The sequence below is a fragment of the Lipophrys pholis genome (genome assembly GCF_963383615.2).
Source record: "Lipophrys pholis genome assembly, chromosome: 21".
Classification (NCBI taxonomy): domain Eukaryota; kingdom Metazoa; phylum Chordata; class Actinopteri; order Blenniiformes; family Blenniidae; genus Lipophrys; species Lipophrys pholis.
Window position 1 is genome coordinate 11291675 of NC_137649.1, and position 16121 is coordinate 11307795.

General features: G+C 40.1%; 3 protein-coding genes across 4 annotated transcripts; 1 reads left to right on the forward strand and 2 right to left on the reverse strand.

Moving 5' to 3' along the window:
• On the reverse strand, positions 1-11272 carry knl1 (kinetochore scaffold 1; the record flags this gene model as incomplete). Its single annotated transcript, XM_080491083.1, has 22 exons — positions 1-546; positions 1304-1429; positions 1553-1674; positions 1768-1877; positions 2088-2153; positions 2865-2965; positions 3064-3168; positions 3315-3354; positions 3433-3495; positions 3623-3710; positions 3793-3909; positions 4045-4135; positions 4588-4703; positions 4793-4891; positions 4985-5043; positions 5119-5245; positions 5363-7891; positions 8051-8103; positions 9025-9625; positions 9776-9810; positions 10264-10957; positions 11222-11272. The coding sequence occupies 22 exons, from the start codon at positions 11270-11272 to the stop codon at positions 450-452; spliced, it is 5490 nt and encodes a 1829-aa protein (XP_080347209.1). The 3' UTR covers positions 1-449.
• A 56-nt stretch (positions 11273-11328) lies between these two features.
• On the reverse strand, positions 11329-13125 carry LOC308126583 (uncharacterized protein; the record flags this gene model as incomplete). The annotated part of the gene is made up of 8 exons (XM_080491084.1): positions 13005-13125; positions 12348-12379; positions 12133-12169; positions 11989-12048; positions 11793-11875; positions 11637-11692; positions 11530-11551; positions 11329-11401 (listed from the first exon to the last, which is right to left on the reverse strand). The coding sequence occupies exons 2-8, from the start codon at positions 12371-12373 to the stop codon at positions 11329-11331; spliced, it is 357 nt and encodes a 118-aa protein (XP_080347210.1). The 5' UTR covers positions 12374-12379; positions 13005-13125.
• Positions 13126-13364: 239 nt separating this feature from the next.
• knstrn (kinetochore localized astrin (SPAG5) binding protein) lies at positions 13365-15527 on the forward strand. Of its 2 annotated transcripts, XM_080491477.1 has the most exons (9): positions 13365-13451; positions 13764-13811; positions 13895-14018; positions 14259-14288; positions 14381-14477; positions 14600-14714; positions 14849-14910; positions 15123-15197; positions 15292-15527. In XM_080491477.1, exons 2-9 carry the CDS (start codon positions 13790-13792, stop codon positions 15418-15420), a joined length of 654 nt encoding a protein of 217 aa, XP_080347603.1. In that variant the 5' UTR covers positions 13365-13451; positions 13764-13789; the 3' UTR covers positions 15421-15527. The 2 variants fall into 2 exon arrangements, with proteins under 2 accessions (XP_080347603.1, XP_080347604.1); XM_080491478.1 differs by having other exon boundaries at positions 13389-13811.
• Positions 15528-16121: the final 594 nt, after the last annotated feature.

The following is a 16121-nucleotide window of genomic DNA, read 5'->3' on the forward strand; positions in this document are numbered from 1 at the left end:
AATGCAAAACAAATATTTATTTTAAAGCCCATTGCCTTCTAATTATACATTACAACTTACAAAAAAAAAGACATTTCAGTTAATAATGCAAATGTTGAGATATTTGCACGTGTCGATTACTGCACAAAGCTACAAAAACATGTCAGTTCAATGTTATATATACATCCTGGAAGCCGTTGGTGAAACTGAACAGGAACAAATAAAACAACCTTTAATATTTCAAATAAGTACCAATCTTTAAGAGAGTATAATTTAACTTCTTGGATGAATGAAGGAATGAATGAATGATTGGTTGGTGGCTTTTTGGCTGGATAAGATGTATTTCACTGTTTGGGTGTGAAAAGAGAAAGCTGAAAATCGTTGCAATTCATTTTATCGCCTTAACACGCACTATACAACATTTATAATGTACAAGAGTTTGGCCATCAACGTGTGAAATCTTGCCGGTCCTAACAGAGCAGAGTCTGGTGGATCTTTTTGACGATCCTGGTCAGGAGGTTCTGGCCCGGAGTGAAGGAAGCCACAATCTCCTCAATCTGCTCCATTCTGCAAAGACATTTCATCCAGAAACGATTAATATTAATCATTGGTTGTATAAAAGTATTTTTGCTGCCCACGAGCGTCACTTGGGACATTTCCATCGTTCTGGTTGTGTTAATGCACGCGGTTCACTTCTTGGTCAGAATGTCACCGTTTCGACAAATATTGTGATTCAAATATTTATTCTAATAGATTATCACTTATTCCCTGTATAACAAATGTTAATCTGTATTACAAAGTAAAAAAAAAAAAAATTAAATTTGAGCTATTATTCTCACAAATGAAACTAACAATACAGAATCCAATACATCTTTAAATAAGATTAGACGAGTTTAAGAGGGCAGTCAATTAAAAAAAAATAATGTTTGGATTAAAACGCATGAAAATTGATATTTTGGCTAATCTCTGACAGATCCATGATTGATTTTTTTTACTCCACCGGAAAAGAAAGAAAAAACAACAACAAACATCTGTTTTGTGTAAAAATAAAGGCTGGAAAGAAAAAAAAAAAACATTGTGAAGGAAACACCATTTGAACAATTAAAATCCTGTTTAATTATTGATATCAGAGTCGTGAGCAGGACTGAAGTTAATGAAAAGATTCAAGAGTAAAAAAGGTCCCGTGTTTGTCCTGAATGTCTTAATCATCAATCCATCTTAAATCTATTGCTGCCGGTCCTTTTGACCAACAGCAAGTCACGGCAATTTAGAATTTCTTTTTATTTATTTATTTGTGGTTACGTCATGTCTGAATCCGACTTACGTTGTCCCACCGATGATGTTTCTGAAGCTCTCCACTTTAAGGACACAGAGGCGGTTGATCAGACTGACGGCAAAGACAACTTGAAACTTGGAAAATGTCTTGAGGCTGCTGAAGACGATGCAGATTCTGGAAGGAGGACATTGGGTGAACAATTCATTTAAGTTTCTTATCAAATGTTAAACGACGGCTCTTAATCACAAATTGTTTTAAAGTAACAAAGGGGGGAGAAATATTGGAAATGTTTCGGACCGGGTGTCGTCGCAGCTGATGTGGACAATATCGAACGGAAGACTTCCCCATAGCTTCAACCTCCGACACTCTTCTCCCAGCAGACGGCAGCGGCTCACCACCAGGCCCACGTCGCGGAGCAGCTGAAACCGTAAACGAGACACTTCGCTTCAGCGCTCGGGGGGAGTAAATGTCAGCACACGTCCAGCTCTCGGTGAGACGACAACCACACTTGCCTTTGGAACGTGTCCACTTGTTGGGAACTTCTCCGCCCAGGCCGATTCTCCCCCCGTGAACTGAGAGAGCAGCTTGTGAGCGAGGCGGGCGTGGCACCGCGACTTCTCATCTGGTCAGAGAATCACAAGGCTGTTTGCACATCTGGACTAATACGGGCCAACAGACAGCGGTCGCAAGCAGAAATCTCCCTTTAAATGTCCATCGGGGGGACTTAACGAATAATCTTTTAACAGGGGGGGAAAAAAAAACTGGGAGAAAACAAGAACTTCACCAGTGGATGAAAGTCGTGACATGAAACTTTAACCGTTTGTGCGCTCACCGTCCAGTTCAAAGTTGAAGCGGATTTCTTTTGTTTTACGTGCAGATTCATTGTCTGCTGGGTTTCCTTCAAAAGAAAGAAAAGGAAGGAAGCAGATTACTGTTATTAGGGTCATCCTGAGTGAAACGGGTTACAAAAACAAAAACAAAAAAACAAAAAACCGGCTCCAGAAATCAGAGAACCGGGTTTTAAAGTGACCCAGAATCTGAAGATCCAATCAGGCGGTTTGTCTCGTCGACTTTAATGTGCAAGAAAATGTAAACTCAATTAAAAGTCATTTCTACATTCACTAACAACTTTCGAGCATTTCGTCTTTTGATGAGTGAATATTACAGCATCCGGTTACAAAAACCTCCACAACCACTTCATAATGATTTCTCTCCTGTTTATATAGTTATTGATGCTTTGCAAATATATAAGAATGGGTTCGGCAGCAGTGGCACGCTTGAACCATTTTAACAGCTTAAAAGGAATTACTTGTAGAGATTTGTCTTTATTAGCCTGTTTGTCCAACTGAAATCCCGTCAAATTCAATAAGATAATAAGAAGTGCTTCAATATTAGTTTTATTACAAATTAGGCAAACACAAGATAACGAGTAATTTATTTATTTGGTCTTAAATCAAGCCATTTGGCACTTAATAATCCATTAGTAGAGACTGTACAGCTCAAAGTCTCACAAACGACTTTCTAGAATCTTTTAAAGGCTGGAGCGAGCGAGTAGGGGCTCATTTAAAAAGGGAATTAAAAAAAATGTTATTGAAGATTAAAAGCTTACCGTCAGACTTTTCATACGTCAGCCGTAACGTCATGGTCTCGTGGAGGAACGTGTAGAGCGTGCAGTCGCGCCCGCTCTCTTTCAACTTCCATTCATTCAGTCTGAGGTGAAGGAAGGGCGAGAGATGATCAGTTCAACATTTCCGAGCACAGAATTGATCTCAAGACGTTAAAAAAAAGCAAGGAAAACGGCGACTGACATCTCCAGCACGTCCATGTGGCTCTCCAGGTTCTGCATCTCAGCATTTAACCGCTTCAGTTTACCCGAGTTCTGCTTCTTCTGCAACTCCAGTTCAGATTTTTGTCTGTGACAAACAAAGTCGACATTTAGAACCATTGAGCAGTTTAGCAGTCGATAGAGGACATAGTGAAACAGAAAGGAGAAATCCGCTCTACATTTGATGGAAAAAGTTACAAATTTAAAAAAACAACAACAAAAAAAACTCCTTGCCTTTCATTATCATCCAAAGTTTCAGTTGCTTTTGTTATTCCTGCAAAAAAAATAAAAAGTTAATAAACAATTTTTATCAATTTGACTAAACACGATGAGAAACGTGTCTCATTCTTACCGTCCTGCAGTGATTTCATGCCTGGTTTGCCATCAAAGCCGTTTTCCTCAACTCCAACAAGTTCTTATTAAGGAAAAAAAAAGATTCAGGATGAAACTTGTTGCTCCAGTTGTCTGACATTTTACTTAAATTAGTTAATTTGCATAAAAGACAATCAATCACAACCCAAATGTACTTGTTGTTGTCGAACCTGTTTGTAATTGATGAATGCAGTCGTCGAGACTTTTCAGCATGTCATCGGCTTTCTCAATTGTTTCTTTCAATTTTTCCTGCTCCTCCTAAAAAAAAACAACAACAAAACTGTTGTCAATAACTACGATTCCCACATTTAATGCATCAACCTTCTGTGAATGTTCTTACCAGATGAGCCTGAACGAGCTTGGTGTACAGGACTTCCTTCATCTCGTGGGACTGAGCTTTGCTTGTTTTCCTGAAGAAGTTATTTCTCTCCTTCAGTTTCACACCAAATGATTTTAGCTGCGAATTCAAATGAGAACGTGTTTGTGCTCGATCCAAATGCAAAGCAAACGTCCAGTGAAAATTGGAGCTGTATGCAACATTTCCAAATAACATGACAAAAAATGCAAAGCAAAAAAAAAAAAGGTGAAGCACCTCTTTCTCTGAAAAATGTCTAATTTCCTCCCACAACAGGTTGTTAACGGCCTTCAAAGGTTTGTCGAGATCCTCCATTCGCACCTTCAACCTAAAAGGAGACACGAGATTTGATTTTCTCTTTCAAAAAAGTACGTTTGCAATTTGCAGCGTTTCCGAAGCGGACCGGTCGCTGTGACCAGGTGTGATGTAGTTGATTTATAAAGCACTTTGCACAGATAAACTGGTGCCACAGCAAAACTCCAGTTGGGCACAAGCTAAATGTCAGTGACCTATGTCCCAAACAAATACTGGTATGTGAGTTTTCAGGTTTAAAAGAACCATGTAAACTCTAGAAATCAAGCTGATCTCATGAAAAACTACATTACAAAATAAAGTGTGGAAGTGTCATCAAATTCTGGATGTACCAGATGTTGTGGATACATGATGTGTGTGTGTGTGTGTGTGTGTGTGTGTGTGTGTGTGTGTGTGTGTGTGTGTGTGTGTGTGTGTGTGTGTGTATATATTTGATTTTAAGAAAATGGAACCTGAATCATTACGTACCTATCCACCTTATGGGTGAGGTCGAGGACATCCGTCTCATAGACCATCTGTTTAGGACGACTGATGTGTCTATTCTTCAACAAGTCAATCGCTGTGAATTCAGTTTCTGACAAAAGCTGCATTAAGAAAAAACAAAAACAAAACCCTTCATTTAATTTTTTTTAAACACGCTTCTCTCACTTACTAAGAATAAGAATGAACTTACCCTGCCAGGACGGACACTTTGCCGGGGATTATGGATGACAAAGTCGATGTTGATGATCTTGAAGAACTCCATAACCGTAATGGTGCCATCCTCAAGTTTCTGTGGTGAAAATATTGCGGGCGGTGAAAAACTAGTCAGGTAAAATTCTTATTTTTAAGTAAGCATTAAAAGATCGACTCAAAATCAACAAACCATCTGCATTTCACTGGCATGGTCTTCAAGTTGAGACTCATAAAAGCTTTGTTTATAAGCTGGAAACAGGAATAATAAACAGGTTAAATGCAGATCTGAAAGGGACCGGACCATCTAAAACCATGACAACTTACTTGACTCAAACGTAGCTTCACATCTCATGCTGGCCGTGTGACTGGAGATGGACGATTCTATGGTCTGTGTCGTAGTCGGAGCTGTGGTAACATTACTGTCGCTGTCTACTACATCAGAGAGTGATACCTGGAACATTACATATAAAATAACAAAGAGAAAAGCAAAAAGTAGAATGTATTTAATGGTGTGACTGACATACTAAAAGGACAGGAAATTTGATATAACCACCAAAACGTGACGTACCATCTCAGCAGCATCGGTGGAGGTTTTCATTCTCTTCTCATTGTCAATGATATTTTCATCCTCTGGCAAATGCCTCTTTTGTCTGTGGACTGGACCAATAAAGTCCTCGTCAAACATGTCCATTGTCCTGAAATCAAACTCTCCAAAAGCACTTTCTTGTTCGGGGATTTTCTCGACGTGGCCGTGCACGTCCAGTATTTCCGACGTGTCTTCGTAGCTTCCCAGCTCTTCGTCGAAAATATCGCTCACGTCATTGTCAAAGTTGCGCAAGTGATTGGGAGCATTGGCAGAAGGACATCCGAGGACAGTCATTGCCAATTTCCCCTTGGTTGAATCCTCAGGTTTGCTTCTTTGGGGTAGTTTTGGCTTAAAGCCCCCGACTGAAAGTCTTGACATAAGCTGTTTGGTCTTCAAGTTGAAGGGAGTCGCTATAGGAGGCGAGACTTGTTCCGTTGTTGTGAGACATTGATCCTGTGAAACATCTTCAGTCTGTACTCTTTTGAGTTCTGGCTCCACGGGGGCAGATGTGAGTTTTTCTTCTGAATTCTTTTCCCAGTCATGTTCCAGTGAGGACCAAGGCATTGTGCAGCTTTCTGTGGCGACAGGATCAGGAGCTGCATTGATCATGTGGCTCAGGCGGCGCACTTTTGACGTGAGATCGGCTAAACTTATCCGTCTAGACTTCCTTGAGTTGACCATGTCGGCATCTTGGTCCACTGCACTCGGGGAACCGCCCACGTTCTGGGTTACAGGACAAGATCTGCGACTCGGTTCAGACTCTCTGAAAGATTCTTTTTCACTCGAGTCGGGAGAACCTGGCAGACTAGTGATTGCCACATTGCCAAGGCAGGATGGAATCGGCGCTTCACTCCTTACTGGTGATGTTTTAACTGCCATTGAATGTTCAAAATCTTGGTTTTGTGTCAAAGAAACGCATTGAAGGATTTGATTTGTAGAAGTCTGTTCCATAATGTGGCCTGTTTGAGCTTCAGTCAAATCCATGTTTGAACTGATATCAGCGCAGTCCGGCAAGATTCCATTTACGGATTTTTCCATCACACCAGAAGCCAAAGCGGCTTCAAGTTCAGCGTTTACGTCAGGTTTCTTCATCTGAGGTTGGAACAGGGAGCCTCGCGTATAAGTGCTTTTTTTATCAGTGGCCTCTGCTTTCAACAATTCTCCCTCTGAAAGGCACACTGATCTCTCTTTATGAATGTCACTTTCTCCCCTTTTAACGGCGCTAGGGATATCCAAGTTTTGGAGGACGGGTAAAGCATTTTGGTGCAGTGGACGCGAGTCTGAAGACGAGTTACTGGCAATATTTACTGTGAGGCACTGGGTCAGATCCATGCCGGCGTCATCCGCAGAAAATCTCACCGTCTTCTCTTCAAACGCCGGAGGGTCTACGTTTGGCAGCTGTGGTTGGAAACTAGTGGCAATGTTTACAGTGTGACTTTTGGTCACATCCATAGCTGCATCGTCTGCAGTGAACCTCACTGTTTTCTCCCCACTGTTCGGCAGATTATCCTCACTTTGCGATGTTCTTTTGGAATCAGTGTCGATGTCCACAATGCGATGTCTTGGCTCATCTTTAGCTGCATCATCTGTAGTCAGCCTTACTGGTTTTTCTTCCCTTGTAGAGACAAAGTCCACATTTTGATGCCACTGCATATTGGAAACGGTTGCAATGTTCACAGTGTGACTTTTGGTCACATCCATAGCTGCATCGTCTGCAGTGAACCTCACTGTTTTTTCTCCGCTGCTCTGCAGAAGATCTGAAACTCCTGATGTTCTTTTGAAATCTTCCGCAATGTCCACAATGCGATTTCTCGTCTCACCTTTAGGTGCATCGTCAGTAGTGAGCCCAACTGGTGTTTCTTCCCTTGGAGAAACAGAGTGCACATTTTGGAGCGACATATTGTAATCTGCAGCAATGTTCACAGTGTGACTTTTGGTCATATCCATAGCGGCATCGTCTGAAGAGAACCTCAATGTTTGTTCTCCACGGTTCGGCAGATGATCTGACATTTCTGACTTTCTTTTGAAATCAGTGGCAATGTCCACAGACCAATTTCTCGTCTCATCTTTAGCGGCATCGTCAGCAGTGAGCTTAACTGGTTTTTCTTCCATTGTAGAGGCAAAGTCCACATTTCCGTGCGACTGCACATTGTAAACCGTGGCAATGTTTACAGTGTGACTTTTTGTGACATCCATAGCTGCATCATCATCGGTAAATCGGACGGTTTTTTCTCCAGATACAGGCAGAAACTCCAGATTTTGCGAATTTGGGTCAATATCAATTGCGATATTTACAGTGTGACTTTTTGTCACGTCCATAGCTGCATCATCATCGGTAAATCTCACTGCTTTCTCGCCATAAACGGGTAAGAGGTTCTCGTTTTGGCGTGAGTGCAGATGTGCCACACTCCGAATATTGACAGTGAGACTTTGTGTCAAATCCATACAGGCGTCGTCGGCAGTGAACCGCACTGTTTTCTCTTTGCAGTCAAATTCAGCATCACACTTGACCTGGAAAAAAAAAAATGCCATTACAGAAATAATCAACGTTTTGGGGGAACTATAGGTTCCCAATACCATCGGATTGTCTTTCAACTGGAAGAATGTTTCTACAAAGCGTGCAGCCAAAATTTACTTGAAATAACAAAGACAATAAAGGTCTAAACTCACCTGCTGTATTTCCATCATCTTCTTCAAACAAGTATTATATGGGGTCCCCATGTCTTTACAGGAGGAGGAGGGGAGAAAAAAACGGTAAGAAAAACACGTGACAACAAGATGAACAAGAGCAATCAGAGACTTCTGACATCCGCTTGACCTGGACTCAGAAATAAAAAGTGTGGGGAGCACATCTAAAAATTTTATGGAATCTTCCACGGCCTAGTATCTGTCTGTGGTGAGAATTTCGACAAAATCCACGCAATAGTTTTGATGTACAGGCAAACATACAAATAAACAAATATACATGGATGATTTTATTACGTCCTTGGTGGACGTAATAACCCTAGTGACCCTTAGTCACAAGTACATCAACTAGGCAGTGGTAGACCTGAGGTTAGAACGTTAAGCTTCGGACTGGAAGAGTTGGAATCTCACTTCCCTTGAAGCACACAATCTGTAGTTGCTCCCGAGAGCAGAAAGTTGCTGAGAAGGTAAAGTAATAACTGCTCAATGAAGTGTTGACTAACCCACCAGCTCCTTACTTTTTTTGTTGTTCAAAACTAACCCTAACTCCAGCTTTTGATTCTGGCCAATCCATGAGTCTGATTCTCTTTTTCATTGTGCTTTTTTAATTTTTCAGATGAGCAGCTGTTGTAAATGTGTAAATGTGTGATCCGCCCTCTCAAGTGCAAGGGGAAAGTGAACCAAACCAAATGAAGGCGTGACAGTTTTCAGCACTCCCTATCCAGCCATTTTTTCTGGATTATCCTTGTGTGAAACCAGCCATAATTATAACAATCAACTTTTTTAAATTCATCTAATAAAAACCATTACATGCATTGATTTTTTTCTGTTCATTTCTGTACAATCAGGTCATTCTGGAGTTTTCTTTCTCATCACTTTTTTTTTATTTCATATTACCCATCAGAGTTTATGATCTCCAGTTAAGGGGGAAAAACTAAAAAGGTTTTTTGATTCCATACCTTTACAGTCAGGTGGACCAGTTGTTTCCCTGCTCTGCTGATAGGAAGTCCTCCCGGTATCCCTCAAACCACCATTGCTTGAGTGTGCGGCTCTCGAGGAAAAAGCCTGTTGAAGAGGAGCCGTTGTGTCTGGTATGAAGGAGTCCATCCGACTTTCAGTCTTATCCATGCTCAAATCCCCTCGCAAAATGCTTCTTCCTCGGGGTTCTGTCATAACCACCCCAACATCTTTAGGACAGTTTGTACTTCCACCTAATGACCTTCCAAAGCTCCTGCTTTGATTTCGGGGTTCGTTTTCTTCGTCAGCATGAGCACTTGGCAGGGAGAGTGAGCCGTTTGTGTTGATGGCTTCATTCGAACATGGTGCAGCAGTTGGTGTCGTTCTGGGTATCAGAGGGATGCTGGCAGGGTCACTTGCTTGAGAGTGACTCAGAAGAACATTTTGAAATCCTGGATTAAAAGTATTTGCAGACATTGGCTGAGGAGCTTCTGAACCACAGGCAATGTGCACTGTGTGGGCTTGGGTCAGGTCCATAAACATTTCATCTGCAGTGAACAGCACCGTTTTCTCTCTGGGTTCTTCTTTGAAATCAGCACCGACCTGAAAAGCAAAGCACACTCATTAACCACGTATCTATTTATTTTGAATCAATGAGCATTCAAACACATTGGAAACTATGCCGGTTAACAGACAATGCCCCCAAAACATTGTACTTATTTAAGATAAATATGAAATGATTCTAAAACTTACCTTATGTTGTGTGTGAGCAGTCTTGAAAGATTTATCTAAAATTGGACAATCAAAAATGAAAAAAGGTTTATAATTTCAAATCGCAAAAACAAAGTACTAGACGTATGAATACCAAAAGCCCAACTCTAGTTTTGCACTTTATAGAAGTTAAATAGTCATTAAATAACACAACCACACACTTACAAATCAACCATTTGATATTACACCTGGACAGGCACCAGTTCAACTTTACAGAGACAGACACAGAAAACCACACACACGTGTATGATTCAGTGTCACCAATTAGCCTCAAAAGCATGTTTTTGTTGGATTGTGTGGAGTACTTAGTGCAAACCCACACATGCACAGAGAGAACATGCATACTCCCCAGAAAAAGGCCCAAAACAACAGCCCAGAATCAACAGGGCATATTCTTACTATGAGGTTAAAGGGCCTGGCCTTACACCACTCTACAACCTGAAATAATCCCCACATTGGAAATTTCATACCTTTTGAGTCAGATAATCCCACGGATTTACTGGTCTGCTGCCGATTGCTCTTCATCATCTCTGTCTGTGACACTCTTCTGTCGGAGTGGGCGTACATGTCATGAGAGGGAAAAAGCCACTGAAAGGGATCATCATCGCCTCTCGGAGCTTCAATCGCCTTCTCTTCTGGATAGAGTGCTGCCGGTAACAGCCCACTGCTCCTGCTGTTATGTACCGGCTTCCCAATCGCAGCACGTGCAGGAGTTGGAACTAGATTTTCTTTATCTTTGTCCTCTGCGGACGATCCAAGTGGAGGGGTCGCTCTGGTGATTGCGGCGTCCACGCTGGGGCCAGTCGGTTCAGAGAGACTCGCAAGGAAGTTTTCAAAGTCAGGATCCAGACATTGTGCTGATGCTGATACCTTTTTCTTCTCAACACATAAGTCCAGCTTTCTCCCGGCGAATGCCAATATTGAGGCGCCTGCCACAGTTGCAGAATGACTGTGGGTTTTATCTGCGGGCAGTGAATCCACAGGGAACATCACTCTTTTGTCCAGAACAGTGGAGATGTCATTATTTTGGTAGGCGCCGTCTTCAAGTACATCGGCATCAGTGGCAATGTTGAAAGTATGACTTTGTGTCATATCCATAGATGCGTCATGCGTAGAAAACATGACAGTTCTCTCTCCGAAGTCATCCCCTGTCTCAAAGACGACCTAGTGAAGATAAACAATTGTCAGTTAAAAGTCTCTAAACGCGTCTTCAAACATCTGTGATAATTCTAGAATAGTGTAATGTAGTAGAAAATGTGTGTAAATTATATAAATGATCCATCTAGAAAATTACAGAAAATTCCTTCACCTGCTCCAGGACATATCTGCTGCGGCAGCAAACAATAAATCTAGTGAAACCTCCGGAAAAGAAACAACACCGACGAAGCTTTTCACAGAACGATAGAAAAAAATGATGATTAACCTCACCTTATCCTTGTGTTGGTGATCGTGTAGCGGAGCATTCAAGAGGCTTTCCATACCTAAAATGCATGACCTAACATTAGTAATAGCAATCATTTATGACATGAGACAGTTTAAAAGTTAAAAGCTGGAATGTCCATACCAGCTATTTTTTGACCTCCATCTCCATTATCTCCTGCCTGGCCCCTGATGAAAGGAAAATAATACAACTGCTCAGATGAAGGGGAATCATCCGATAACAACGTACGTCTGGTGATTGTTGAATTAACAAATACAAATTGAATAGTGGAGCTTAAATGCTCAGGCCAACCTACCTGTTCAGCGTGGGGCCTACTGCTGTAAAATGCAAAAAAACAAAGATTAAAAAGCAGCTTGAAATTGTAAACAGTGACATGCTCCTACAAATGACTCTTTCACATACCTGTTGCTGTTAAGTCTTGAAAAGGACTTCGGGCAGGGGAGGTATTTTTAACGTCCCTATTAAAAAAAACGAGAAAAGAAATGATTCAATCAAAATATAAACATTCTCGACTAAATATGACACCTTAAGGTTTTTTTTCCTCCTCTGAATACTAACTTAGAAAACAGTAGAACATCATTGGCCGGAGCAAAGCTGACTCTCCTTGAATTCCTCTTCTCTCCTGGCTTGGCACATTCCACCTTTACAGAAATAAAACAAACTGTAAATTAAATAGCCAGTTAAATAGCTAGTCGTGTATAGTGTCGCCACAGTCAAGTTAAAATCCCCATTTAAACAATTCAGACCACATTACCACATTTTCTTGTTGCTCTGGGTCTGGATATCTGACTGATTTCCGAGGTGCTTTTAAAATCTGAAAATTACAAATGATAAAAGTTGAGTTCATTTGTTAACTGGGGAAATAAAACAATTATTCTGTGAAATAGTTGCCAGTCACCGATGATATGCGTCTCCTAGAGAATCCACTTTTCTCACTGTAATGCAAAACATAATTCAGTAGTCAGTTCTGTGTACACTTCAGTATGTGTAATTGGAGGGTTGTCATGAAATGGAATGTGATAGATATTCACAGCCAAATATAAAGTAAAAGAAAAAAAGCTAAAGATTCAGAAACAAATACATTGTTAGACATGACATTCTAATTTTACTCACACATTCTGAGTTAGATCAGGCTCCATCTTTGCCTGTGAGAATGAAAAAAAAAAAATCATATTTCATCAAAGAAGTGAAGCACGAACTTAATGTTATTAAATATGCAATTGATCTAAAAAAAAGAAAGCATATTACATGAAATCCCCTACAGTTTGTTTACCAGAAACATATAACCACCATGAATTCACGCACATCACAAACAACTCAAACATCTACTGCGACACATCTTTGGACTTAGTGCACTATTCTTTCTTGTTACATTTTGTTCATTTACACTATGAGGGGAACAGCTCTCCATTTTCGCTGTACATTGTTTGATTTTAAATGGGCTTTCTATCTATCAAGAGCATGGCAAAATAATCTGTGTTGGGAGTAGGCCGCTTGTGCAGAAATAATAGCAAATTGAGATTTAACTACTACGTGTACGCGTCTACAAGGCAAGCTGTTACTTCAAATTAGAAGTCGTTAGACCGTCCAAAAACGATGTATTTTGAATTGTCACATTAATTCCTTTAAATACATTTCTGGCGCCTTGATTCCTCAGTTTAGTAAGTTAGCGTAGAGACGTAGACTTTTGTGTCCATGCTCGTGAGCTTGCCATTCAAAAACAAGCGACACAGTAAATTAACACACCGTAAATAAACACATGGAGCATACCTTACACTTGCAGTGGTCTATTCCTCCACGTTTTTATGACTGATACATTTGTCAAATCTTTACTAACTCCAAATATCCGTCCTATGGCTTATATTTAGCATATAGTCGGAAGCTAACGTCAACGATCCTCGACAACAGTACGTCTCGAGTTTTGAATTTTACCGCTCACGCGCATGCGCATGGGTGCTACTTTTCTTTTTTCGAGTCCTTCGCGTGTAATAACGCTTACTGAAAATTCTTCAAAACAAACGGTATAATAATCTATTACTTTCATAAACGGTTAATATAGTTTTTACAGAAATAAGTAAATATATAGAGCAAGCTAAAAAGGATTATAGGGGAAGGAAATTACGTAGCCAAACCGGATATGATATCAGAGGGCGGGACATTTCAAATTTCTTGTGCTTCTGTTTTAACAGTCGATAAATTTCACTCAATTCTGTTAAGGTAGGTAAAACAAGACGATTCATTAAACCAGCTCATACAAATTCGTATTTTTCTGCTATGCTAAACATCCATCTTCAGCTGGAAATAATCTAATATGACTAAACGTGTCTTAAACTGCTCCTGGTTGTGTTGTTTGGTAGGAGTGTCGCACCAAATTCCCTTCAAACTGTCAGAGCTTTTACATTTTTTAAGAAAGCGGGGAAAGTGGTTAGTCCCTCAGATATATGATATTCTAAACGTATTTCTGCTCTCTGTGTTGCCCTGCAAGTATATGATTCACGTTCATGATTTAAGAATGTATTCATCACACAGACCTCATCAATTTTCTCGAATTAGCCATGACTTCAAGAATACCAAAAGGTGAGTCGATACGCATATTTTTTCTTGTAGCTCATAATCGGTATGTATTGAAAAGCTGTATTTTACACGTGTGTTTGTCCCAGGTATTCACTTACCTGCTGAAACGAAGAAAATTGATCATAAACTGGAATCCAAAGCATCTGCGCCAACAACAGCTGTCCACAAATCAGAAGGCGTCCTTAAACACACAAAAGAAAATGTACCAAGGTAAGAAAGAACTACCTAATAACTAAAAAATGTCACTCTCCCATTTGAGTATCTGTCCACTGAGGCTTGAATGCATGAAATATGATTTCAATGAAACAAATATATGGGATTGATCAATACTCACAGTACCAAGGTCACAGAGATGTTCTGTCTTCTCTCTTGAAGATAACTGGATGCTTCCCATTTTCTTGTTTACTTGTTGTCTTTGCTCTGATTTTGACATTTTCTCTCTCTTTTTAGGAAGAATGTAGCGACAAAAGTCTACAAAGGGTGAGAGATTTCAAATGATATTACATATCAGTACTGATGGTTTTCTTTTATTTATCTTTAATCCATAATGTTATTTCATTCTTTTTTTAAAGAGTCTCCAGGTATGGGCAACAAACTGAGCTCAAGGAGCAAAATCAGCATTTGATGGCTGCCAACGAGGAGCTGCAAAACAACCTCTCTGAAATGCAGGTAAAACAATCACACAAAACCTTCATTTTAATACGGGTTTTTCCGACATGCAATGTCCTGTCAGCTACATTTGTGCAGGATTCTTGTGTTTATTTGCTGTGCTCTTCATTTTTGTTTTACAGCAAAGAGTAGATGAGTTGGGGCTACAATTCAGTGAGCTCGAAAAGGAGAACAAGGACGTTAAGAAAAACCTTACAGACTGCCACGTGCTCCTGGTTGCTGCCCAAGTAGACCCAGGTGACGATGAATTCAAGACTATTTTAGAAATGAATTCGCTTGTGTTTTTGTTTGGGTTTCTTCTTCTTCTTTTTGTCGTTTTTTTTTAAATGTCATATCGCTTGGTAACAACAGATCTGTCTCTTAATTTGTAGTATTAGGAGAAAAGGTTGGAGAAGCTGCAAGACAAACACAAGATCAACAACAAGATGTCATGGTACTTGCTTTATATTTTTCTCATCCAGCTCTTTCACAGTCACACGGTTAACTAAAGGCTTAAATATAAAAAATATATATACTTAAAACATGCGCACATTAATTGGTTAATCTCACAAAAATACACAAGTGGGGAAAAAATACACAAACACCTGATGTATAGCAGCACAATTTACATTCTACTGATAGAGATCTATATTTTCTATATTCCAGAATGTCTCTAAAGAACTGCTAAATGAGTTAAAGGCCTTTGGAGAGATTGCATCACAGCAACGTGCTCAGCTAGAGGTGAGTCAAAATGTGTCTCACTTTTCTTACCAGTGATTCTGTCGTTTTATTTTGAGTTGGCGTTGACATTTAATGTTATCACGCAAACTTTTAGGTAATCCAGACAACGATGACGGACCTCACAAACGCTCGAGAGCACATGATGCAAGAGAGGGAGAACTTTTCCCAGCAGGCAGCAGAAATAAATGAAGCTTTAAAAGAAGCAGAAGCTCTCCTCATGTAATGTGTTCAATACTCCTCAACATTAAACTAATAAAACTTTGTACATATTGATGCTAAAACGTGTTTTACTGTGACTGAAGCTGAATAAACGATTTCTTTTCTCCCTCGAATCCTTGAATCTTTTTGGTATTTCAAATAGTGCTTGCATGAACATGCTGTAAGTGTAGAGATGAAGATAATTTTCTTAGCGCTTTAGAAAATTCACAAGTCATGTATTTGCTCTACAGCTATGATTTTAACACAAGGTTAGTGATCAAAACTTAATACTGTTTTTTTTTAATGACAAGTCTATGTTCCTACTAATTGTTGCAGGAATGCTTTTGTAAAACTTGTACTTGGAATAGTGTTTTATCCGTCACACAAACCCGATGTACTCTTATCATTTGTTCTCTGCATTAACCCACCCATAAGGAGCAGTGGGCAGCCATCGTGAGCAGTACCTGAGGAGCATTTGGGGGTCAAGGATGTTGCTCAGTTCCCCACATTGCTAACCGGTCAACTGAGATTCAAACCTGAGAACTTCCAAACTTCAAAGCCACCACAGTCCATAAGGAACAAATCAAAAGTTGCTAAAATAGGAGGGAAAAACTACAGACCTGGGAACGTCACTGGATGCCACTGTGAGTGCACTCTCAAGTAATACAGGGAAGAAAATGGATGCATTTGTTAAAACCTTTCAGAACGGAGTGGTTAGCTTGGAGT

Bases quoted from the DNA above. Each gene is read 5' to 3' on its own strand.
- knstrn (XM_080491477.1), top strand. From the start codon at position 13,790: ATGACTTCAAGAATACCAAAAG. The intron at 14,019-14,258 runs GTAAGAAAGAAC...CTCTCTTTTTAG, and splicing joins ACAAAAGAAAATGTACCAAG to GAAGAATGTAGCGACAAAAG. The intron at 14,289-14,380 runs GTGAGAGATTTC...CTTTTTTTAAAG, and splicing joins GCGACAAAAGTCTACAAAGG to AGTCTCCAGGTATGGGCAAC.